The 26,476-nt window shown below is 44.7% G+C and overlaps 1 protein-coding gene and 1 long non-coding RNA gene across 4 annotated transcripts in view; one reads left to right on the top strand and one right to left on the bottom strand.

The window, feature by feature from the left end:
• The window catches only part of DAG1 (dystroglycan 1), a 128,500-nt gene that overhangs the window by 78,105 nt on the left and 23,919 nt on the right, over positions 1–26,476 (top strand). For all 3 annotated transcript variants that reach the window (XM_077326099.1, XM_077326100.1, XM_077326102.1), the window contains one exon: positions 9,897–10,285. In XM_077326099.1, the coding sequence (XP_077182214.1) occupies positions 9,941–10,285 (345 nt within the window). In that variant the 5' untranslated portion in view covers positions 9,897–9,940. The remainder of the gene's footprint in view (positions 1–9,896; positions 10,286–26,476) is intronic.
• On the bottom strand, positions 530–24,979 carry LOC143832169 (uncharacterized). The gene is made up of 3 exons (XR_013229117.1): positions 24,518–24,979; positions 3,312–3,981; positions 530–1,658 (listed from the first exon to the last, which is right to left on the bottom strand). It is a non-coding gene; the product is annotated as an uncharacterized LOC143832169 (long non-coding RNA).

The following is a 26,476-nucleotide window of genomic DNA, read 5'->3' as shown; positions in this document are numbered from 1 at the left end:
ACATCAAGTGAATCCTTAAATACACAGGTGGACTGGCTAAGCTGCAGGACCTGCAAGAAGGAGAGTGGTCACAGAGGCACTCAGGTTAATAGTACAGAGGTTTGTAACCATAATCATGGAGCTACTAGCATTGGCAGAGAACAATCAGGTTCCCAGATTTATGTCTGGATTCCATCATATAAAGCAGCTGTTCTCAACCCGGGGATCGCAACCCCCCCAAGGGGTCATTTGGCCTTTCCCGGGGGTTGCGGCAGCACCATGGTCACCCAGAGCTCACCGAGGTGATGCAGAGGAGGCCAGTGACATGCTGCTCCTGTTGCTGCTGCTCCATCCACTGACGCCACCTCTCCTGTGACGTTGGCCTTCTTGGCGCTGCCTCAGTAAGCTCTGAGGCGGAGCGGAGGAGGCCATCACCACACCACTCTGGCCACCTCTGACACCGCTCCACGCCCCCTGCAAGCAAGAGCGATGGCATCTGCGCACACGCACGCGTGCCGTGTGACTGCACACACCACCGCCCCACACCTGCTCTAGGGGTCGTGGGGTGGTGGCAGTTGAGAACCGCTGATATAAAGCAAAAAGCATAGATGCCCTGACATTGGATTGGCCAGAAAGGCTGCCTTTTGCATTCCTGCCAATCCCTATAATGCCCGTGTTCCTATGCAGAATCATAAAACAGAAAGCAGTAGACATCCTGGTGGCGTCATACTGACCCAGGAGACCCTCGTTCTCTACTAGAAGAAGAAGAAATAGAAGAGTTGGTTCTTATATGCCGCTTTTCCCTTCCCGAGGGAGCCCTGATATCACTGCTCGGTCAGAACAGCTTTATCAGTGCTGTGGCGAGCCCAAGGTCACCCAGCTGGTTGCATGTGGGGAACGCAGAATCAAACCTGGCTTGCCAGATTAGAAGTCCGCACTCCTAACCACTACACCAAACTGGCTCTCTATAACTGGCAGCGGAACCACCATTCAAGCTTCCACAGATGCCAGGCCTATTACCCCAGGGTCCCTTGTCATATCCAGATCCAGAGTGGATGAGAATGACTGTCTGGAAATTAAATGGAGACATCTAACCAATGCCCGGTACTCACAGGAGGTTGTAGGCACAATCCTAGCTTCCAGGAGAGATTAAAATATTAGATTTTACAGTGTCACCTGGATGGCCTTTTTGAGATGAGGAAGAAGAAAGAAAGTAAATTGACCTAAAGCTTTCAGTAACAGTAATTCTGAACTTCCTACAAAACATGGTGATTCAGGGTTAAAACCAGGCACCTTAAGGAGAGAAATAACGGCAATTGTGACTGTTTGTCTACAGGCTTTCAATTCACTCACCTCCGCACATAAGTCGGTTTCTCAAAGGGGGAAACCATGAAGCCCTGCCACAGATACATAGTTCCCCAACATGGAAAGTGAATGTGGTCTTGCAAGCTATGACAAAGGCTCCATTTGAGCTTGGCGCAAAGACTTCGTTAAAACACTTGGGTATAAAAGTGATGTTTCTCATAGTCATCGCATCAGAAAAATGCATGTCAGAACTGGAAGTCTTATCCAAAGGATCAGACTTATGTGTCTTTCACAAGGATAAGGTGGTGCTGCGCCCAGATCTGGCCATCAGGCAGCAGAAATCATTCTTCCATTAGTCTTAGATCCAAAACATCCTACAGAATGAGAATGGCACAATTAGAGGTTCTGAGAACTCTTAAAGCTTATATAATTTGCACAGAAAGCATAAGAAGGTCTGACAGTTTTTTCCTTTCAGCAACTTCTCTGAATATCAGACAGAAGATGTCCATGGCAGTGATCGCTAGAAATCTGAGAACCTACATGGCTGAGACATACAAATGGCTTATTTTGTCAATACCTACAGGGATCACTGCACATCCCATTCGCAGTGCATCTACTAATGCAGCTTTTGTAAAAAGAGCATCAGTTCTATTGCCACGTTTACCATGCACTACAAGATTGATCAATACAGTTTAGCTCAGTGGTCCCCAACCTTTTTCGGGCTGGGCACCGGGGAGGGGGGGGAGAGGGAGGCCCGGGAACCAGGGGGGGAGAGGGAGGCGCTGGCGCTGGCGGGTGCAAACGCACAAGCACAGCAGCTCCGCACCTGCGTGTTTGCGCCCGCCGGCGCCCATGCCTCCCCCTCTCTGTGGCGCGGTGTTCGCTGCGCTGGGTCTCGGGACTGATCAGCCGCTTTGGTGGCCAATTGCTCCCGGTGCAGCGAGCGCCGAGCCACAGGGGGGAGGGGTCGTGCCCACTGGAGCGCCAGCACCTGCGCCTCCCCCCACCCTGTGGCCCAGTACCGAGGGCTCCACGGCCTGGTACCAGTACGCGGCCCGGGAGTTAGGGAAAACTGGTTTAGCTAACGCTGCCCTTGGCAGGGAAGTCTGGCAATGTGTTCTGGAACCAATCTAAAGTACCCACCCAGGTATATTATGCTCTAGAAAAGTGGTCTCCAACCCCCAGTCCGGGGACCGGTACCAGTTCGTGGATCAGTCAGTACCGGGCCGCGGCTCCTCTTCGTCCTCCTCCCTGGCTGCTGCCTCGGGGGCTACTCTGCCACTCTGCCGCCAGCTCACCTTTAGTACTTTCCAGCAGTTGCCATGGCTGGGGCTCCCCCTTGGCATGGCACTGAGCAGCTGCTGGCAGTGCCCCCCAGCGGGCAGCGGGAAGTCAGGGTCGCCAGCAGGAAAGCAAAAGGAGCAGGGGCTCAGGCAGCGGCAATGTCATTCTGCAAAAGACTACCCCCACCCCGGGCCTCAGTAAAATTGTCAAGCATTGACCGGTCCCCGGTGATAAAAAGGTTGGGGACCACTGCTGTAGAAGGTCCCATCCTTGCATATGTCCTCCGATCCAGGGGGAGAACAACCACTGGATTTACCAAAGAAGGTCCTTCTCTCCTGGACTACGGAAGACATCTGGCTCTCCTGATCTAATTCCGGAACATGAAACACTATTCAGGTAGCAAGACACAGGTAAGGCTAGTGAAATGCAGCAGATTTCCTTTTCTTTTCTGCTCTTTCTATAACAAAAAAGTTTACAAATTAAGTTCTAGTTTCAGTTATTCTACTCTATGGCTTTCGGAGTGTTCAGACTAGGGAATGAGATGGTGCACACAGGACAGGAAGTGAGGGAGGATGTTTTAATTAACCCCTGCCTCCCTGAGAAGCCGAAGGGAAAACCCATCCTTGCAGGTGTCAGCCGTACTCCAGGGGAGAAGGACCCTATTTGGTAAGTCCAATGGTTGTTCTTGTGGAGAGGAAGTTATGATTCTTGGGAATGGTGAGGGGGGTTGGCAGATAACTTACCTTTTTTCTGTTAACTTGCTTAACAAATTGGTTCCTTTGACGATGGTTTGAAGACAACAGTTGATACAAAATGCACTTGTTGGGATTCTTTCTGGAATACACTGCTGTAATCATATTATGGCATCCACTTCGTCTTTCAGTTTGTTTTTAGGCACAATGCAAAGTGCTTTGAACTTTAAAACCCTATATGACTTGGAGCCTTAGCACTGGGAGGATCATCTCAACCTATACTTTGCAACCCAGGATCTGAGATCCATATAAGAGGCCTTCCATAGGGAACCAGCAACCAAAGTTTTTTTCTGGAACTCAAAGGGTACATTTATTTTCTGCTACTGTCTGGCTCTTATGGAATGCCCTTTGCCAGAAGCTGAGGGATAACTGCATCTCTGAGGGCCTTCTAGGCTAGATTGGAGACCTCTTCCAGAAGACCTGGGATTTAACTTGAGAAGGCCCTGTGGTGATATGTTGTGTAGGTAGTATTGAAGTATGGGAGAATGCCTGCCCTGTTAGATATTAGTATTGTTTCTGGTGTAATTCTTTTAAAATTGTATTGAGAACCTCCTGGAATCATATTAAAAAACAGTGCTCCTGACAAATGTAAAATTTCCAGAAATCTTAAAACTTTTGAGGGGGGTTGACGGCAGGTTATCCCATTTTGTAGGGGGAAAGCCTACAAAAAAGAGAAAAGCGGCATGTAAGAACCAACTCTTCTTCTCCTTCTAAATAAATAAGTAAAATGTTCTATGTTCCTGGGAGATATTTATTTATTTTTCAGCTGCCTTTCTTTTGTATCCTTCAGAAAGTCATATTTTCCTCCTTTCCTGATGAGTCCTCACCCACAAGAATGTAGATATCCTTACCTTATCTGTAGGTAGCTTGGTTTTATTGCTTTTGTAATTGGCACTGGGCCTAGCTATTTACAAAGATGGTCATTAGTATACAGTCAACTTACAGACTGGCAGTGCTCAGAACTTTCCAGAAGCAAGGATGGTAATTACTGGCAAAAGCAGGGGTGTTTCAGGAGATGGAAAGTAAATGTCCTGATTGTTTGATCCAAAATAATATTTATAACTTGCTGTAGTAAAATATAGTCTGTGAACTGTTGGGTCATACATATAATGCTGGACCTCAAGAAACAAATATTTTCCTCAATGGTTCCATATTTTACATAGAAAAGTAGGCTTCAGTTTGTTGCAGTCTGAATTAATTGCAAATCAATATATTAATGATTAGAGTTAGTAGAATAAATATCTGCTTTAAAGATTCATTTTTGTCTTTCTTCCATGCTATATTAAGGATAAGGAGAAAGAGTTCCACTAAACCCCGTGTTTACAAGAGTCTCTTGTGGCGCAGAGTGGTAAGGCAGCGACATGCTATCTGAAGCTCTGACCATGAGGCTGGGAGTTCAATCCCAGCAGTTGGCTCAAGGTTGACTCAGCCTTCCATCCTTCTGAGGTTGGTAAAATGAGTACCCAGCTTGCTGGGGGGTAAACGGTAATGACTGGGGAAGGCACTGGCAAACCACCCCGTATTGAGTCTGCCATGAAAACGCTAGAGGGCGTCACCCCAAGGGTCACACATGACCTGGTGCTTGCACAGGGGATACCTTTACCTTTAAACCCCGTGTTAGCACGTGCATTAGGAAAGTATTAATAATTCTGTCAAATTGATGCAAGCTCCTTCAGAGAAAATACGCACGAACCTGCTCAACATATATAGAATATATTCAACCTCAGAATGAACCAGCATAGGACATGTCCAGAATTTTTTTAAGTTGTTCTGAATGTTGTATTAGGGGATGGTAGAACAGCTGCTGATAGAATAGGGAGATGGTCGTTCACTTTGGTAACTCATTGTATCAAGCCTGAGGGGCTGTAACCCCAGTCAAGAATTTATAAAGTACTGTGCTTTCACCATTGTACAATGGAGTAGTAGCATCATCTGCTGAAGTTCCTTTTCCTGTGTGCAAAGGTTATTGCTTAAATGTTTAACTTATATTAAATTCTTATCTGAGAACAAACCTCATTCTTCAAAAATATATATTTCAAAAAATAGCCTTCAAAAAAATGCCCATGCTTAGCTAGCTCAGTTATTCAGTCATTGCATTAATCCCCTTTTAAACTTCTGCAGCCCACTGTAAATATTAGTGGGTATGCTTCCTCATTTGCAACTCAGTCTCTGTGTCTTTATTTAGCTTCTAAATTCATGTGTTCTGCTTCTGTCCAGCATGTTGTTTTCCAAGCTACTGCTCCTTTTGGTAATTATTGTTTGGTAATATCAAAGTTCATCCTCCGTTCAGCAAGGGTATTGGGATTATGAACAGAATGTAGGAGAACCCTCAATCACGCCACTATAAGGGTAAAATTGTGTCTGTTCCCAATTTGATAAATGGTGGTTTAATGAGTATTCTGAACCCCAGTACACTTTTTGTATGTGCACTTGTCTTGGGGAAGGGGTTTATGATCTTCGGCTGTTCAGGTCTGTTCAGTGAGTTCACTTGAAGCCTCCTGAGTAGGTTTTTATTTTAGTTCTTTTATTTTTACCTTTTATCAGAAATGTAGTATCTCCAGTTTCTGTTGCTTCACTTAATGCTTGAATGAGCTTTGGTAATTTTTTATTTATTTATTATCTGTCCCTTCTTTTTAGACTCATGGCAGAGTACATTGTAATGGACATACAAAATAATATATATGTATAATAAAACCATATACAATAAATATACTAAAAAATCTAAACAGCTTAAAACAAATTATTATTGCCTATTCCATTCATGAAACCATAGTTCTACAGCGCATAAAAAGCTCAGAGAAAACACCAGACAAATTTGTTATTCTAAGAACAGAGTGGGTCAGGCAGAAAACCTGTGACGAAGCATCAAGAACATCTTAAAAGACACTTATGAATGCTTCTTCTTCTTCTTCTTCTTCAAGATGGCAGTGAAAGCCACTAAGAAGGAATTGTATGTGGCCAGCATTGCCTCCCTGAGCCCATGCCCAGCACAATTATTTAAAATAATAATTAGATCACTGACATCCATAGGATTGTTCAAAAATAAACTGGATATTAGCTGTGTGGCTTCTGTGAGCTATTTTCTGTATAAATTCTTGCTGCTCTGCCAGGGCCACCAGATCTGTTTGTTTGTTTATATTTTGACTTGTATGCCACCCCTCTCCAGAGGTTTGATGTAGAATGTGAACTAGAGACCCCTCAACCATCTCAAAGTCCTGTTTTGGACTACTTTGCTCTCCTGACAGGGGTAGACAGGACCCTGACAGCTGTCTGGCCAGCCACTTGTTCTCTTGACCCATGTCCCTCATGGCTGGTTAAGACCAGTAGTGAGGTGATTCGAAGTTCCCTCCAGGATATTGTCTACTTGTCCTTGACCTCAGGGACATTCTCAGAGAGGCTGAAAGATACAGTAGTGTGGTCTTGAAAAACCAAGAGCTGAATCTTTTTGCAGCAGCAAAGTGAAACCCACAAACTTTTCTGGAATATCACCATCTCTGACTGGCACAAATTTGATTATTTTCTGCCCAAAGGACCATTAGATCTTTCCAAACAGATACTTTTACAGATATATAGAGCTTAGTTCTTTATATATTGGCACAGTAGCAAATACAACACTTTTACCATGAATACATTTTGAGTTCAGTGACATCTTTTAAGACCAACTAAAATTTATTCAAGGTATAAGCTTTTGTGAGCATGCAAACTTTGTACACCTGAATCTTCCTGAATACAGTGTTTAGATCATACAGAATTTCTTTAAGAACCTTCAGAGCTTGCAAAACGCTTCTTACGTTTGGTACTTTGGGGTGAATGACAGATTGAATTGAATTTCTGTATTGTATGTGGATAATGTTTGAAGTTAGTATCTTTAGACAATATTGAAATGATCTAATTAAAGTTTGGTAACAATATAAAAGATACTAAATGGCAAGGCACAGGTCTAGTTTCTCCAAACATGATAGATGTTGGTGATCAGGGCTTCTAAAGGAGATTTCCTAATGACTCAAGTTGTGCACTAATTGACTTGAGCACTTTAATGTTCCATGTATTACATTGTACCTGATGGTATTACAAAAAATTATTTGTTACATTTCAGCATAACGAAGAAATGAGTAGCTGGAGTGTAGGTGGCCGCTTGGAATGTGTCATACACCTAGTAAACATCTGAGCCAAAATCCCTGGTGTAGTCTCATCCATCAGTTTAAGTTGGTCTTGCTGCTAGACCATTTTGTGCCAAATGCTACAAGATATATATGGTGATTTAGGGTTGGCAGTGGATATTCACAATAAATAGCAAGAATTGAATAACTTCTCTTTCCCTTTCTGGGGCACATGGCTTTCAGCAATCATGCTTATTTTTCTTTCTAGGTTGTTCCCATGGGCCACATTTCCCTATTGCTAGTGATAGATGTACCAGAAACCGTATGTGTGAAATGAATACAGTAAGATTTCATTAAAGAAGTGATTGTAAGGGAAAGGCACCTTGCTGCTGTGTGTAGCTGCTAACTTGATGTTGAATTTTTCTTTTAAAAAACTTCAGCACTACAGAGGAAGGGATCCGCAGCCAGTTGGAGGTGGCTAGGTGCTCTGGGTCCAGGTAGGGCACTAGTAGCTTGGCTTGGTGGAGGTGGTAGAATAGCAGCAGCACTACCTTTGTGATCTGAGCCTCCATTGAAAGGGAAGCATCCAGGATCACGCCCAGGTTCCTGGCAGAGTGTGTTGGTGAGAGCTGCACACTGTCCAGGTTGGGCAGACGTGCTTCCTCCCATGGTCCCTTCCTACCCAACCATAGGACCTCCTTCTTTGTAGGGTTGAGCTTCAGGTGACTCTGCTTGATCCATTTTGTCACTGCTTCCAGACATTTGGCTAAGGATTCGGGGGGGGGGGGTCAGGGCAGTCATCCATCAGGAGGAAGAGTTGGGTGTCATCTGCATATTGGTGGCAACCCAGCCCAAACCTCCGCACCAGCTGAGCCAGAGGGCGCATAAAGATGTTAAGATAGGAGAGAGGACTACTCCTTGTGGGACTCCACATGTGAGCTGGTGTTGGTTAGATTCTCTCCTATGACTACCCTCTGTCCGTGGCCCCGGAGGATGGAATTCAGCCATTTGAGGACTGTTCCTCATATTCCGGTGTTGGCTAAGTGGTGAGCTAGGAGCTAATGATCTACTGTGTCAAACGCCGCTGATAGGTCTAATAGTATGAGCAGCGCCGACCGGTCTAGCTGGTGTCGGAGGTCGTCCATCAGGGCGACTAGTGCTGTCTTCAGCCCATGTCCAGGCTGGAAGCCAGACTGAAATAGGTCAAGGACTGAAGTTTCCTCCAGGAATGCTGATATTTGGTCTGTAGAAGCCCTTTCAACCAACTTCCCCAGAAACGCTAAGTGCGAAACGGGGCGATAGTTGTCAGGCTCCTGCATGGCCAGAGATGGTTTCTTGAGTAACAGGCTTACCACTGCCTCTTTTAATCCCTCCGGGAATTCTCCTGTTGAGAGGGAGAGGTTATTTCCCGGAGGGGGGCTCCTATTCATCTGTGTGTTGTTTTTAGGAGCCATGATGGGCATGGGTCTCGTGGGCAAGCGGTTGGTCTCATTGCAGTTAGCATCCTGTCCACTTCAGTTTGTAAGAGTCATCTGAAGTGACTCATTGTTATCTCCAAAGATGGCCAAGAGGCCTCTAGCTCACTTTCTGTGTCTAAAGTTGAAGGAAGGTCACGGCGAAGCCTCGAGATTTTGTCTGCAAAGTGACTCGCAAATGCCTCACAGCTAATGTTCAATTTGCTATTATTTTGGCACCCTTCATCAAGGGCGGTGAGAGATCTGACTATCCTAAATAATTGTGCTGGGCGTGAGTGCGCAGACGCGATGCTAGTCAAGTAAAAGTTGTGTTTCACTGACTTCACCGCCATCTCATAGGCTCTTAACTGCAGTCTATAAGATGCTCTCGATTCTTCTTCGTGAGTCTTCCTCCAAACTCAGTCTAGCCATCTCAGTTCCCATTTCTTAATATTAATTCCGCATTGAATTGGAGCTATAACAGCATTGGAAACAGCAGATATCGATAAGGTTTCTGTGGTCAGAACCCTATCGATTTTTAAATTGACAGAAAACTCAAGGAAAGAAGACATACTTCACCCTGTGGCTTAATTATGGCCAAGATGGCAACAGACAAAATCCCTGGCTCACACTGTGAGAACTAGGCTTGTGCGATTCGGCTGCTTCGGCTGCTTTATGGACAAAAATTGTTCAGCCCATGGAAGTGCACCCAGTACAAGATGCTGGGGCCCAAGCCATCATTACTTGGAGGAAAAAAGAAGAGAGTATAAGTGGGTTGTCTTGTAAAAAGGGATGTTATTTTGGTGGTAGAGATTTGCTCTTGCATGTTTAGAATTGCCTAGGAGCTGTTTTGACTAAGGGAATAGTCTCTGGCATTTCTGTGGCATTTAAATAGGTCTCCACAGATTTTAAGACTTCACCAGCCAAAGGTTTTCGTGTCTTAGCCAAGTAGCAAACCTAGATACAATTTAAAAGGGTCACAATGACATTTATACTCATATGCTTCTCTTTTCTCCTTACAGATCTTAAGCCTGGCAACAATGAATCTGGTGTGAGGAACTGGTGGATGCACAGCTCTGGCTGGCTTCTGGATTCCCCTTTCTGGCTATTGTACATGGTGTGTGTGAAGAGAATGACTCTTGGGTTTCTACAGCTGTCCCCAGTGCTGGGGAGGACTTTACTGGTGCTGATGGTGACTACCTCTGTTAAGTGCTACTGGCCCAGTGAGGCCTCAGAAGTTGTACGGGACTGGGAGAATCAACTGGAGGCCTCCATGCATTCAGTGCTTTCAGATCTCCGAGAGAGTGTGCCAGCAGTGGTGGGGATTCCAGACAGCTCTGCTGTGGTGGGTCGTTCCTTCAGAATCACCATCCCAACAGACCTAATAGCTTCCAATGGAGAAGTTATCCAGGTGAGGATATTAAGCCCTGTGATCTCAAAGCTGCTGTTTTCCTTGGCCATGCCTGTATTTTCTCCCTTTTCATCTTGTCACAGTGTCTGTACTTTTTTCCCTGGACCATAATGGTGCAGGTGTATTTCTAGATGCCTTTGAACATAAAAAGGGTACAATAGCATACTTTGTATTACATGGACTACATCCTCTTCTGCATAGTCTTACTATGGCTAGCAGTATGCAGAAATGACAAACAGTAAACTCACAAACATTTGTTGTTGTTAGGTGCAAAGTCATGTCTGACCCATCGCAACCCCATGGACAATGATCCTCCAGGCCTTCCTGTCCTCTACCATTCCCCGGAGTCCATTTAAGTTCACACCCACTGCTTCAGTGACTCCATCCAGCCACCTCATTCTCTTCCGTCCCCTTCTTCTTTTGCCCTCAATCACTCCCAGCATTAGGCTCTTCTCCAGGGAGTCCTTCCTTCTCATGAGGTAGCCAAAGTATTTGAGTTTCATCTTCAGGATCTGGCCTTCTAAGGAGCAGTCAGGGCTGATCTCCTCTAAGACTGACCAGTTTGTTCGCCTTGCAGTCCAAGGGACTCGCAAGAATCTTCTCCAACACCAGAGTTCAAAAGCCTCAATTCTTTGATGCTCGGTCTTCCTTATGGTCCAACTTTCACAGCGATACATTGGAATTGGGAATACCATAGCCTTGACTAAACGCACTTTTGTTGGCATGGTGATAGTCTTCTCCAACACCAGAGTTCAAAAGCCTCAATTCTTTGATGCTCGGTCTTCCTTATGGTCCAGCCATACATTGCAACTGGGAATACCATAGCCTTGACTAAACGCACTTTTGTTGGCATGGTGATGTCTCTGCTTTTTAGGACGCTGACTAGATTTGCCATAGCTTTCCTCCCCAGGAGCAAGCGTCTTTTAATTTCTTTGCTGCAGTCCCCATCTGCAGTGATCTTGGAGCCCAGGAAAATAAAATCTGTCACTATCTCCATTTCTTCCCCATCTATTTGCCAGGAATTGAGAGGGCCGGATGCCATGATCTTCGTTTTCTTGATGTTGAGTTTCAAGCCAACTTTTGCACTCTCCTCCTTCACCCGCATCAACAGGCTCTTTAGTTCCTCTTCCCTTTCTGCCATTAGAGTGGTATCATCTGCATATCTGAGGTTGTTGATATTTCTCCCTGCAATGTTGATCCCAATTTGTGACTCATCTAACCTGCCTTTCTCATGATGTGCTCCGAATACAAGTTAAATAGGCAAGGCGACAGTATACAGCCTTGCCGAACTCCTTTCTCAATTTTGAACCAATCAGTGATTCCATGAACGGTTCTCACTGTTGCTTCTTGACCTGCATATAGGTTTCTCAAGAGACAAATAAGATGCTCTGGTATTCCCATCTCTTTAAGAACTTGCCACAGTTTGTTGTGCTCCACACAATCAAAGGCTTTAGCATAGTCAATGAAGCAGAAGTAGATGTTCTTCTGGAACTCCCTAGCTTTCTCCATGATCCATCATATGTTGGCAATTTGATCTCTAGTTCCTCTGCCTCTTTGAAATCCTGCCTGTACTTCTGGAAGTTCTCGGTCCACATATTGCTGGAGCCTAGCTTGTAGGATTTTGAATATAAGTTTGCTAGCATGAGAAATGAGTGCAATGGGGCGGTAGTTTGAACATTCTTTGGCATTGCCCTTCTTTGGGATTGGAATATAAACTGGCCTTTTCCAATCCTGTGGCCATTGTTGAGTTTTCCAAATTTGCTGGCATATTGAGTGTAGCACTTTTACTGCATCGTCTTTTAAGATTTTGAAACTCACAAAAATACAAACAGTAAATTTTAAAATATATAAGAGATGAAATCAGATATGTGAGTTCCAGGCCATAAATGGCTTTGAAGGTAAGAACTTAGCACTGTGTGAATTTAATGGAGAGTGCAGACAGCCATCAAAACAGTTTTAAGGTTTGCAAAAATTGGCAAAATGTGTTTGATCTGATGTCCCTGCCAGGAGGCAAGCCCTATGTTTTATACCAAATGAAGTTTCCAAAGCATACAGCCCAGAGTCAAGGAGTTACTGAGATGGTATATGTGCTGACAGTTCTAGCCTTAAATGGGTAGTGTCTAAAAGAAAAAGCAACAGACCTGAAGCTGTGACCTTTTCTGACCTGAGAGAAAGCATTGTAGTGTCCAGGAGAAGTGCTGCCATTTGCCTGCTCATATGGGTGGATTTTTATAGTTGTCCTGGACAGTAATACGAGGTATGCAATTAAACCAACTATGGTAGAGGTGGTTGGTGCATGAGGAATGAGGTACAGAATAGTTTCCCAGAGATGTAAAGAATTAGGAAGCATTTGGTGGCACAAACACTTCTCTTTTCCCTTTTTAAATGAAGCAGCATTAGTTTCTCAACACTGAAGAGCAAGTGTTGTATTCCACATTTGATTCATTGCACTGGCATTGTGTTAGTGAAGAGCATGAACTGCTGTTGCTCAAAACAAATCAGTCATTCTCCACCAGGGCTACTAGTAATCTCAAGATTACTCCAGAGCCCCTGAGAGGTTACTCCAGTTGGGAGGGGGATTTGTTGTGTTCCACACTAACTCGGGAATGAGTCAGGGGGACAGTGTGGCTTTCTGCTTATCTGTCTGGGTGTGCTGTGGCCTTGTTGAATTCACACACAAGGGAAAAGCTGGATCTGCTGCACTCCTACCATTACCTCCTCCCATTTCCCCCCTTTCAGAATTTCTTCCCAGAGCCCCACTAGCAGAAAATGATTGGAGGAAGATATCCAAGCAGGAGAGGAATGTGTCCAATAACACAGTCTTCCCTCCAAAGTAGCCATTTTCTCCAGGAGAACTGATCTCTGTAGCCTGGAGATGAGCTATGATTCCAGGGGATCCCCAGGTCGCGCCTGGAGGCTGTTATCCCTAGCTGAGAGCTGCTATATCTGGATCCAGTGTAAGGACTGTGCAGAGTCTGCATAGGTATTCTTTTCTTCCCAGGTTTCCCCTTGCCTTGGCAACCATTTCCAACCCTGAGAAAAGATATTCTCAGGTCTTGCTAGGATTGCCAGCCTCCTGGTGGTGTCTTGAGATCTCTCAAAATTACAAGTGAGCTCCAAATCACACAGATCATTTCCCCTGAGGAGAATTGCTGCTTTGCATGATGGGCTTTGACAACTGAGATGACTGCTTCACAGTTTTTCTCAGGCAAGACAGTGCACACACAAAAATGAAATTAACTTCTTATTTAACAAGCAATTTATTTTATGTGTGATGCCATGTACACTGAAAACTTGATTTCCGAGGGTGTGGCAGGGAGGCATGGCCAGCTGGCATCACTGCTGGGGTTACTTGAAGCCTGAAGAATATTTCATGGGTTACCATGGTCAAAAGGTTGAAAAAGGATAAACCAACATAATAGATAGCGGTCTTGTCCTATGATATTATACCTGTTTAAAGCTACCTAGGTGTGCTAGTGAGTGCCCTATAAGTCCGAATGCCTTGATTGCCATGCCTCTGACTCTGGCTGGCCATAAGGAAGATCTCATTTGCACTTACTGTGTTGTATTTTAAAGTAGAACTCAAAACTTGATGAAACTTCAATAAACCATTTTTGTGCATGAGATGCTTCTGTATTCAGACTATTGCTTTGCTAGTCACATTGTTTGCATAGGACATTCGTAGAAAGCCTGATGGGTGTTGCTTTACGGCATGAAGGTCAAGAGAAAGTGATAGCTACTGATAGCTGCTTGTAGCGTGCAAGAATCTGTTTTTGAGCAGTTAAGTGGTTCCCAAGCTGTGTTTTAAAAAACTGGAAGGTTTACTCACTAAAGTGCTCTTCAGATGGAGGAGGCTACAAGTAAACAAGAAGTGTTTGTCTTAAGCAACCACAGAACTTTCAGAAATTTCTGCAGAGCTGAAGTCTACATGTTGATATAGTAACATCAAAAAGCATCCCAAGGCTTGCAGTGGACTTTTTGGCTAGTCATAAATATTTTTGCTTGACAGAGACATACATGTTCTTAAACCAAGCTTTTACTTTGAAGATTCCAGGGGCAACAATTTGGCCCTTTCTTTGGCTCTTGCAGTGTGTTTCTTGCCTCAGTTGGGCAAGCTCCTGCCCAATTGATTTACAGTTCACCAGTGCCCAGTGATGCATCCAAGAGGCAAATTACACTAGACACAATAAAGCATCTGCTAGACATAAATGCCATAGAACCGGTTCCCCAACAGGAGAGGGGCATGGGGATTTATTCCCTTTTCTTTATGGTGTCCAAGAGGAACGGAGACTGGAGGGCCATTCTGGATCTCTTCATAAACAAGTACATTCTTTTAAATGTTTCAATGGAAACCCTGAGATCCATTGTGGAGGCCCTCCAGCTCAGCGAGTTCTTCACATCCCTAGACCTCCAGGAGGCCTACCTTCACATTCCAATTTTTCCTAGTCACAGGTGTTTTTTGCATTTTTTCTTTTGGGATCTACATTACCAATACAGGGCCCTATCCTTTGGCCTGTTAATGGCCCCACGGGTTTTTTTTGAAGGATTTGGTGAACATCGTGGTCCTCCTTTGTCAGGAGGGGATTCATATTCATCCCTACTTGACCTGCTCCTGTGGGCCCCTTCCCTAGAGCAATCATTAATTTCCACACAGAGGGCCATCCAAACCCTAGAGCAATTTGACTTCATGGTGAATAGGCAGAAAAGCTCTTTGACACCCACTGAAAGGCTGGAACACTTGGGGGTGATAATAGACATCACTTGACTCTATTTTTTTCTCCCTCAGAGTAAAATTTTTAAAACTATTCTCCAAGCTTCAGCAGCGACCAAGGCTAAATGTTCCTTTCTTATGCAGCTCTCCAGTCTTCTGGGCCTTTTGGTATCAAATGCAGAAACAATATAGTGAGGTCACTTCCACTCTCGACCTCCTCGAGATTGCGCTCCGTCCATTTCAAGAAAAGATCTCCAGAAAATTAAACATCCCTGTTACTTTACCACCTTCAGTCAAGATCAGCCTCTGATGGTGGATGTCCAAAGTCAACCTTTCTCAGGGCAAGCCCTTCCCTATTCAGCACTTGGTACAGATATTAACACCCAGTCTTCTGGGCTGGGGTGCTCACCTGGAATCACATTTAGCCCAGGGCCCCTGGTTCCCAGTAGAACAGCAAATGCCCATAAATGTCCTAGAACTGAGAGCGGCATTTCTGGCCATGAAGGCATTCAAGGATAAGATAATAGACCCTTATGTAACAATTCATACGGACAATATAGCCACAAAAGCTTATATTATCCATCAAGGTGGCTCCAGGTCCAGCAGACTTAAGATTGAAACCAAGAGACTTCTTATGTGGGTGGAGAAACATCTAGCTTCACTGTCTGCAGAACACATCAGAGGGGTTCTCAGTACCTATGTGGACTGGCTGAACCATCAAACTATCCAGGAATCAAAATGGTCACTCAATCAAGAAGTCTTCCACCTAATCATGACTCAGTTTGGCAAACCAGTTGTGGACTTATTTGCATCCCCATCTAACCATCAACTTCCAAGGTTTTACACGAGGTTACCACAGAACTGGTGGATGTACTGATAGCTCCACCCACCCTGATGTATGCATTCCCCACCAGTACTGGTCCTGCCCAGATTACTAAGGAGAATCAAGTTACTAAGAACAGAAGTCATCCTTGTGGCACCTTGGTGGCCAAGGCACCCGTGGGTTTCAGCCATTCTTCATATGTCAGATCTTCCTCAACGGTCACTGCCAGTGATTCCAGATCTTCTGCAGCAGGGCCCTCTCTGGCATCCTCATCCAGAATGGTGGAGTTTGACCATATGGAGACTGAAAAGCTGGCTCTGAAGCACAAAGCGTACAGTTCGGAGGTAGCGAAGACTATATTGGCATCATGAAGGTCATCCTCTCACAGAATATGGAAGGCCTCCGTTCATTGGTGCAGGAGGAAAACGATCGACTGTATGGCCCCTAAGATAAAAAGCATCCTGGAATTTCTGCAAGAATGCATCAGAACCAGTCATCCTTCAGGGACACTGCACAGACAAATCACAGCACTATCTACTGTTCTAAACTTGAAGGATGGACTTCCTTTTGGTGTAGTGGTTAGGAGTGCAGACTTCTAATCTGATTCAGCACTCCCCCACATGACCTTGGGCTCACCACAGCACTTGTAAAGCTGTTCGGACCAAACAGCAATATCAGGGCTCTCTCAGCCTCACCTACCTCACAGTGTTTGTTGTGGGGAGAGGAAAGGGAAGGTGAATGTAAGCCGCTTTGAGACTCTTTTGGGTAAAGTGGCATATAAGAACCAACTCTTCTTCTTCTCTGTCAAAACATCCACATATTCATTTTCTGAAAGAAGCGTCCCTATCTGAGCCACCACCACAGCATCATTTCTCAACATGGAAACTAAAGGTTGTTTTGACAGCATTGACTCAGGACCCATCAAACCCATTGATTCTATTCTTGCATTTTGCGGGCATGAAGGCTCTTAGTGGCCATTACATCGGCCAAGAGGGTCTCATAGCTTAATGCTCTTTCTATAGACAAGGATTTGTGTTTAATTTATAGGGATAAAGTTGTTTTAAGAACAAATCATTTATTTAGACCTAAGGCCAATCTGAAATTTCCTTTGTCCCAAGAGATATGTCTGTTGACCATCCTTTCACACAGGAGGAAAAGATTTGGCACAAGCTGGATGTCCACAGGACACTCAAGCCATACATATGTAGAACACAAGAGTTCAGAAAATCAGATTCTGAAAAGGAAAGTTCACTTGAAATGATAATTAAGCAGTTGGTGTTCTATACCTAAGGATAGTTCTAGATGCTTAATGCTTCCTGTTTTCTTCCCTTCCTTCTGATTGAATTTTTCATAATATTGAGTTTACAAGTTTAGTTATTTAGATAGCTCTTGGAATTTCCAGATTGAAGGAGGAGGGAAACACCCACCAGGATGTCTTCCTGTCCTCAGAGAAGGACCTTACTTGATAAGTAACCAATGGTCGTTTTCTACTCCTATCTTGATGTGTTTTCATGTGGTTCAGTTGCTGAGATAAAATTGCAGATTGATTATTTATTTATTTAATTGATTGATTTTTATACTGGCCTCCCAGCAATCCAGCTCAGGTTGGTATAAAAATCAACTAAATAATCTCTCAGCAGCTCTATCTCAGCAAATGAACCACATGAAAATAGAGCAAGATGAGTAGTCCAGGAAAGTTTTGTGTGAGTCATAACACAATGAATACAATATGATACAGTATGATTTCAGCAGATAGAACCCATTACCCTACTGAATTTAACAATTCACAGTGACAGTGAGTTAGGAAACCCATTTCTCTTAGGTTCAGATGTGATGTGGTATTTCTTCTTTTGATGAGCTCTCATCCAGCTGTTGGCAACTGAGCCCCATGAGAAGCTGGAAACCTTGACCTCTCTCATCATTAAGTGAAACAACCACATCTGTTCATCCCTTGCACATGGACTCATTCAGAAAGATTTACTACACTGAAGAAATGAGATCTGACTCACAGAAGTTTATGCTGTGAAATAAATTTGATTAGTCTTTGAGATGGCCCTAGTTTTCTGTTTTCTGTTCTACAACAAACTCTTTCTTCTGCACATATAGCTAAGTTAGTCCTTTTATGGTGGCCTAAAAAGAATAGAAAACAAGCCACTCTTTCCCAATTGCAGAAGACTTCATGTATTATTTTATTCATGTATTATTCTGGCAACTAGGCTTGCCTGCGCCACTACAAAGTAAAATGGCTTCTACTTGAATGTATTTTTAAGGATGGCATTAGCCTTTCTGCCAGAATGGGTGCTGTAACACAGGAGAGCAATAATGATCTAGCAAATAATTATCTTCCTCTCTTGTCATACTGCTGATTAAAATCCCACAGTGATTATTCAGCCTTCCTGCAGAGCAAACCTAATTAATCTAATAAACTTCCAGACCCAGCTCTGCTCCGGCAAAATAAAAAACAGATATCCAGCAAACAAAAGAATCATTTAGTGGATAGGCAGACTTTTGACATCTCTATTGAGAAACAGACCAGCATTTGACAGCTTTGGGAATGGTGATATGCACCAATTGGGACCTATCTCAAAAGCTATTGTCAGCCTTAAAGGTGTGTGTGTGTGTGTGTGTGTGTGTGTGTGTGTGTGTGTGTGTGTGTGTGTGTGTGTATATATATATATATATATATATATATATATATACACACACACACACATACATACATACATACATACATATATATATATATATCTTATGTGTATATGTGTGTGTGTGTGTGTGTGTGTGTGTATTGATGAGTTCAGTATACAAGTTGAAGGAGTGATCCCCAACCCCTGGTCCAGGAATCGGGACCGGTCTGTGGATCAGTTGGTACCGGGCCGCGGCTCCTCCTCGTCCTCCTCCCCGGCTGCTGCCCTGCCACTCTGCCGCCGGCTCTCCAGCAGCCGCCATGGCTGGGGCTCTCCCTTGGCATAGCACTGCGCAACTGCTGCTGGCAGCGCCCCCCAGCAGGCAGCGGAAAGTCAAGGGCGCCGGCGGGAAAGCAAGCAGAGCAGGGGTTCAGGCGGCGACAGCGACGTCCCCAAGCAAAAGACTCCCCCCCCCCGGGGCCTCAGTAAAATTGTCAAGCATTGACTGGTCTCTGGTGATAAAAAGGTTGGGGGACCACTGATGTATATAACTGATGTAGAGACAACATTGAACTTCCCACAGCAAGACCACATCCCATTCATTTAATAGGTCTCACTTAACTGATGACTCCATTCAAATGGTGTTTATATGACTGATAAACCAGTTGGCAATAAATCTGAGCAAAGCTGCTTTGCAGGCCAATAACTTTTACCATCTGCCGGCGAGGCTTTTATTTAACAGGTTTATTCTTATCAGATATTAAGGCGATTTCATCCACAAACAGGATCTGAAAAGTTTCATTTGCAGAAACCAAACAGGCTCATTATCTGCTGCTAGTGCAGTCACATTTGCAGAACTCCAGTCTGTCCCTATTAATGTCAGTAGTTCTGCTGTGAGAGACGTTATCCTAGAGCATTCAGGAGTGGAGAGTACTCATTTATGCTGATTCCCCCCCCCCTTTTGGGCTTCTGTTAAGGAGATTAACCCATGGATTTCTAACTGAACATGAACTCAAGATTAGGGTCAACATGGTGCAAAGAGCACTTTCTGTGAAAGCTTCAGGCTAATGCACTGGGAGCAATTGGCAGGCTGCCTGTTAACTAATGGATTTAGAGTTTTGCATGCCTGGGTCTGTGGGAACCCGATGCTCCTATCACATGCTGCAGCGCTTCAGTAACACCTGTGGGCTCCTGGGAATCTGATCACAGAGGCCCCTGGAAAGGAACTCTGGAAGATTTGTCCAAAGCCTTTTCATGCCATCTATGGTGAAGAGGTTTGGCCTTTTAACTTTCAGTCACAGGGTCCAAATTTGGAAAAAAATACTCAAATTATAGACCCAGGTGATGACTAGTAACCTAGATTGGTTTCTTTGAAGCAGAATTAGATTTTCTGTCTGCCATGGTAGAGAAAATAAACTTCTAAATAACTAATCTGTATGTGGGACAAATGAATAACTAACTGCATCTCAACCTGCTCCCAGGGTTAGTTTAACCAGTTTGGGAGAAGAGCATTAGACCACATGAGTCTTGGATCTTGGCATAAAACCTTTCTTGATACTAAATATAGTGGACTCAGAATTATTAAAAGTTCTGCCAAAATGTGTAAATCCTCATTAGGATGCAATGGTTTCATCATTCAGAGCCTTTTAATGGTATCTAAATTTCAGCTGAATGTTGACAGCTTTAGTTCCCAATTGTGTTTACTATTAGGGTGACAGCTATTTCTTTTTCTCCTATGAGAACACTGTCAAGAAATTGTTCTCCTTGGGGTAAATAACAGACACAAAGATCTCCCCTTTATCCCAGAATTCTGAAATATTCTAGTGGTCATACTCTGAGGGCAGTGTTAATGTTAAATAACCCACCAAAACTAACAGACATTTCTTGGAATTTGGGTGAAATATAAGTTTGTGGGTGAGTAATAGTGCATCTGCTTTGCATGTAGTAGTTAACAGATTTAATCCCTTGCCTACCTAGTTAAATAGAATGATATGTCATAGCTTTCTTTGCTTGAGCCACTGCCTGTCAGAATACACCACTGAGCTAAAAAGACAAACAACTTTGTATAAGGCAGCTTCTCATATTCATATGTGGATTGAGACTTCAGTGCCTGACAATAAACCAAGACTCTTTATAACAATTTCTAACAAGCATTACTATGCTTTAAATGCCTCATTGATAAGATACAAGCCACCACAGAACACTTTTTCAAGGTGGTTGGGGGGGGGAGCAGGCTATAGATACTGTAACTATTAAATAAGGTGATAGTGTACTATAGCTATTTTATTTGCTCATTCCAAATTGTACTAGGTACAATGAAATACAACTTTATTGTAAACGTAGAAAATGGGACAGGATCACCCAATTAGATTGGACTGGCCTACTGCTGCCTTTTTTTCATTCCTGCTATGTTCCAAGAAAAACACTTCAAAGCTATGTATGTGCATTTGACAGCCTGGATATAGAGTAAGCTAGTCCCTGAAAAAACTAATGTGTTTTGCAGTTTCATTATGCTGTAGAGCTTGTAGTTTTTCTTGCCAGGTTCTATCAAGGATCACAGCAGGCTGTCTTATTTGTCAGGACTGTCTACATATTGTGAGCTGGATAGAAGACATGATATACTGCATCTTTTGTAATAATTGGTTTGAATTTTAAGTGGAAGAAGACAATCTATACTGTATAGTTCATCTTCGTGGTTTCTGTACAGTCACACATGGGTTCTGAGAAGATCGCAGGCCTGCCACGGAGAAATAACTAGCCAGCTAAAGCAAAAAATTGCCTCCCAAGAGTGCTCACCCCTCCCCTCACAGAGTGACTTTCCCGCCCAAAGTCACGTGATGTGGGAGGAGTTAGCACTCTCCCCTCAGTCCTTTTTTTGCCGCTGCAGGAGAAGGACGCTAGTCAGCTAGCTCTTGGTATTTTCCTCAGATAACTTTGTGAGGTAAAAAAAAATTACAATTCAATATAATGGCGCTTTTTAAGAAGTGTGGGGAATGTGGTGCCAAAATGGCACAGTCGGATAATCATTCCTCCTGTTTACTATGCCTTGGTGAGGGACATTCAACAACTAATTGTCCCCCATGTAAAAAACTGACTCCAAAGACCAGGGATGATAGGGCAAGAAGATTAAAAGCTGCCCTGTGGGAAAAACTCCCTGAGACCTGAGGAGGCAGCTGGCCCTTCTACGTCTGTGGGCCCAACATCTGCTGTTTCCCTGCAAGGACAGCAAAGAGCTGCCTCAGAGCCCTTAAAGAAAAAGAAGAAAAGGGCGACTGCTACATCACGGGGTCGTTCCCCATCGGCCTTGGTGGTGTCGAAAAGGGCCAGAAGGCGAGATTCCCCCTCACCATCGCCAACGCGATCGGCGTCAAGGGGCCGCTCTCGAGGGCGCGAACTGACTCCATCGACTGTGATTTGGCTTTCCAGTGTCTCACCGTCATGCCAAGTTGCGGTGTCGACAGCAGAACCACCAGCTGGCGATGAGCCTGTGCTTCATTGGGGCACTGAGCAATCGTCGCAGCAGAGGTCAGTTTCTTGGCGGCGTTCGACATCGCCATCTACTGGTCGGTGTCGACGCTCGTCGTCTACTGTGGAAAGGTCTGGCTTGACGCCGAGCATTGTGCAATGCTCACTGCCGACTTTGTCCCATCATCGCTCTTCTTTGGTGTCAGATGACAACGCTTCTGTGAGACCCAGACGCCATCAGCACTTGTCGCCGTCAGAGTCGTTGTCGGAATTCTGGGTGCCGATGCTAGTGCCAGCGTCTTGGCGTCGATGGGGAAAGGACGTCCCACCGCCGATGAAAGAACTTACCTCTCCCGTCGTCGACGAAATACATAGCCGGCAACAGTTTAGTCCGCAAAGCGGCATGTTGAAGACGACGACCGGGCTCGGCGCCTATGGTCCTCGTCGCCGATTGTGTTGTCGTCATCAAGAATTCCCGTGGACGATGATCAACATCGAAGGGCACATCCTGAAAAAACTCTGATTGACTCTGCATCTGAGTACGAGTCTGATATTGATGTCTTACCTTCCCCATCTGAAAGGGTGGGGGAGTCTGTGACAAGGTCCCCTATGGATGACAATAAGCCCTACGCCCAACAATAGATTAGAATGGCGAATGCTTTGAGTCTCCAGTATAAAATGAACCTGGAGAAATCAGAGGACCCCCTCATGGAATTTTTATATTCCTCTGAAGGAGGTCCAGTGGCACTGCCTCTGATTAGAGGTGTAACAGAAGTGCTGGAAAAGATTTGGCAATCTCCAGCTTCAGCCCCTCCTTCAGCCAAGAAAATTGACCATTTGTATAAAATTCAAGAGGAGGGGTTGGCTTTTCTGTTTAATCACCCGAAAGCCTCTTCTGTTTTTTCAGCAGTCCTTCCAGGAAAGGGCAAAGCAGATCAGCATTCTGCCCCTCTAGATAAGGAAGGTAGAAGATTAGACACCTTTGGCCGGAAGATGTATATATCATCTGCTATGGCTATTAGGGTTTCTATCCTGCAAACCCTTATGAGCCGCTACCAAGCGGTTCTATGGGGAAAATTGGAGCCTTATCTAGCATCTCTCTCATAGGACTAGAAACCCTTATGGAGGGTAGAAATTTGGCGAAGCAGCAGGTTCAGTCCGCCTGACATACCGTGGACTGTTTAGGGAGAATCATGGGTACTTCTATAGTAATGAGAAGGTACTCATGGTTAAAAAATTCCACCATCTCCCAGGAGATAAGATCAGCTTTGGAAGATCTTCCCTTTGAAGGGGAAGAACTCTTTAGCTCCAAAATGGATGAGGTCCTGGAGAAGATGAGGCGGTATAGGTTGCAGGCGAAGTCTTTAGGCATTGGAATATCATCTGCCCCATCCAAACCTAAACGTTGGGGATGTCCTTTTTACCGCTTTCAGTCTTTTCGGACTTTTAAAACATTTGAGTCCAATCCCAGAGATTTCTCTCCATCTCCTCGATTCCAGCAAGGTCCCAGGAGTGGAGGGCGTAATAGGCAGAATATGCCTGACAAAGATAACAGGGGACAGCAGACTCAGTTGCAATGACTAGGGGTTCCGTCCATGGCTGTTGGTGATTTATCTACCAAATTATCTGTTTGGAGTTCTATATTGCCTAATTCTTGGGTGTTTTCCATAATAAAAAATGGTTACAATTTGGAATTTTCAAATGTCCCCAGGTTTAATGTTCCTCCCGCACACTGGGATTTGTATGACCCTGATGTTTTTTCAGAAGTGGCTGACCTTGTGAATAAGGGTGCTGTGGTGTTTTTGGGCCCTTCACCTTCTTTGGGAGGATTTTACTCCAAGTATTTCTTAATAGATAAGAAAGATGGAGGGAAAAGGCCTATCCTGGACTTACGCGCACTTAATGTTTTCATACAAGTAAGGGCTTCCGTATGTTGTCTCTTACGGAGTTGATTCCCCTCTTATCAAAGGATCTCTGGTTTGCCAAGGTGGACCTGAAGGATGCGTATTTTCACATTGCTATTAATGTATCCTACACAAAATTTCTGCATTTTTGTGCAGGGGGAATCATTATGAGTTTAAAGTTCTCCCATTTGGTTTAGCATCTGCCCCCAGGGTGTTCACAAAGGTTACCAACACAGTTATAGCACACCTGAGGAAACAAGGCATTGAAATTTACCCGTACCTGGATGACTGGCTTCTTGTTGGTCATTCGGAGGAAGAACTCTCTACTTCCATCACCATTACAATTACATTGTTACGTTCTTTAGGTTTTAATATCAACGTAAAGAAATTGCACCTCATTCCCACACGCTGTTTGGAATTTATTGGTGCTTTGCTAGATGGAGAGATGGGCATGGTATACCTGCCTGCTGCACGGACCTCTAAGCTTTCTGCACTAGCCATCGCATTCTCCAAGATCAGGTCTCAGTCCGTCCATGGAATTCAGACTATTTGGGGACACATGGCATCCACTACTGCTGTTGCGCCTTATGCTAGGCTACAGATGCGACTGCTCCAGCTTTGGTTCTTGTCAGTGTGCAAGCCTCATTCAGTCTCTAGATGGAAACTATTCTTACTTTCACGTTCAGTTTTGCGGTCACTTACCTGGTGGACTCTCCCATGTAATCTCTCTAGGGGGACTCCCTTGGGATTGCAAAGTGACTTAATCCTATATACGGATGCCTCTCTTGCTGGGTGGGGAGCACATTGTCTCCATCATTCCGCCCGGGGTCTCTGGGGTGATAGGGAAATTATGGAACTGGGCCACAGATAACCAAACAATGCTGTCAGCCATTCACATTGCAGGAGACCTCAACACGTGGGCGGACGCGCTGAGCAGGGACATAAATCTAGTTCACGAATGGTCTCTCAGCCGTTGTTATCTAATTCTAATATTCCAGCTATGGGGTCAACCATCAGTAGACCTTTTCGCCACACGTCAGAACACACAGTGTCTTCGTTTTTGTTCAAGGGGAGGCAGGGACCTGAGTTCACTAGGAGACGCCTTCCTCCGATCCTGGAAGGGATTCCTTTTTTATGCCTTCCCACCATTCGGATTGATAGGAAGGATGGTAACGAAACTGATGACAGACAACACCTGATGCCTCTGTGTAACCCCATTCTCGACACAGAAAACCTGGTTCCCGCCACTCTTTCGCCTATCTCAGGGACGGTTCATCCATCTCCCAGACCGACCAGACCTATTAACATGGGGGAAGTATTTACACCCCAACCCTCAATCCCTCCACCTAACCGTGTGGAGAGTGGGGACATGAGGGCCGAGAATGTGAAAAAGGTTCTAGAGGCAGCTAGGCGACCTTCCACCCGACAGTCCTATACTAACAAGTGGAAGAGTTTCGTACAATGGGCTTCAAAGTTGGGATATGACTCATTTTCTTGTACCCTAGATCACTGGTTCCCAACCTTTTTATCACCGGGGACCGGTCGATGCTTGACAATTTTACTGAGGTCCGGGGGGGGGGGGGGAGTAGTCTTGCTGAGGGACGTCACCGCTGCCTGAGCCCCTACTCCGCTTGCTTTCCTGCCGGTGTGCCTGACTTCCTGCCACCTGCTAGGAGGCGCTGCCAGCTGCAGCTGTGCAGTGCCACACCGAGGGGGAGCAACAGCCATAGCGTCCGCTGGAGAGCACCAAAGGTGAGCCAGCGGCAGAGTAGCAAGACAGCCCCCGAGGCAGCAGCCCGGGAGGCGGAGCCGCGGCCCGGTACCGAATGATCTACGGACCGGTCCCGGTCCCCGGACCGGGGGTTGGGGACCACTGCCCTAGATAATATTTTTTTCATATTTGATAACGTTAAAGGATAGAGGCCTCTCTAACTCTTCTATCAAGGTTCATTTGGCTGCAATTTCGTCATTCCAACATGGAGTGGGCGGAAAAACAGTGTTTTCGCACCCATTAGCATCCATGTTTCTTAAAGGTTTGAAAAACATGTTTCTGCCAGTTTCACCTATAATGCCACAATGGAGTTTATCTCTTGTATTATCAAAACTGATACATAAACCTTTTGAGCCCTCAGCTACTACGGATTTGTGTTTTTTATCATTTAAAGTTGCATTTTTGGTAGCGATTACTTCAGCTCGTAGGGTGGGAGAATTGGCAGCCCTTTCTTCAGTGCCTCCATTTTTACAAGTTTTTACTGACAAAATCATTTTGCGCCCTAGCGCATCTTTCCTACCTAAAGTGGTATCTAAGTTCCATTTAGGCCAATCGCTAGTGCTCCCAGTGTTGTTTCCTCATCCCACTTCTAATTTTGAAAAACAAATGCACACACTCAATGTTCGTAGGCCTTTCCTGTTTTATTTAGATAGGACAAAGGACTTCAGACAGGAAGAATCCCTTTTTGTCTGTTTCTGGGGAAGGGGAAGGGGAAGGGGAAGGAGAAGGCCGCATCTGCCCAGACTGTTTCCACATGGATTGTACAAGCCATCAGTCATGCTTATAAGGCTTCTGGATTGGAATGTCCGATGAGGCTTACAGCAAATTCGACTAGAGCACAAGCTTCGTCGGCAGCATTTGCAGCTCGTCTCCCAATTCTGGACATTTGC

Source organism: Paroedura picta, chromosome 3 (genome assembly GCF_049243985.1).
Source record: "Paroedura picta isolate Pp20150507F chromosome 3, Ppicta_v3.0, whole genome shotgun sequence".
Lineage (NCBI taxonomy): Eukaryota > Metazoa > Chordata > Lepidosauria > Squamata > Gekkonidae > Paroedura > Paroedura picta.
Note: the sequence above shows the minus strand (reverse complement) of the source record. Positions and strands in the feature narration are given on the sequence as shown.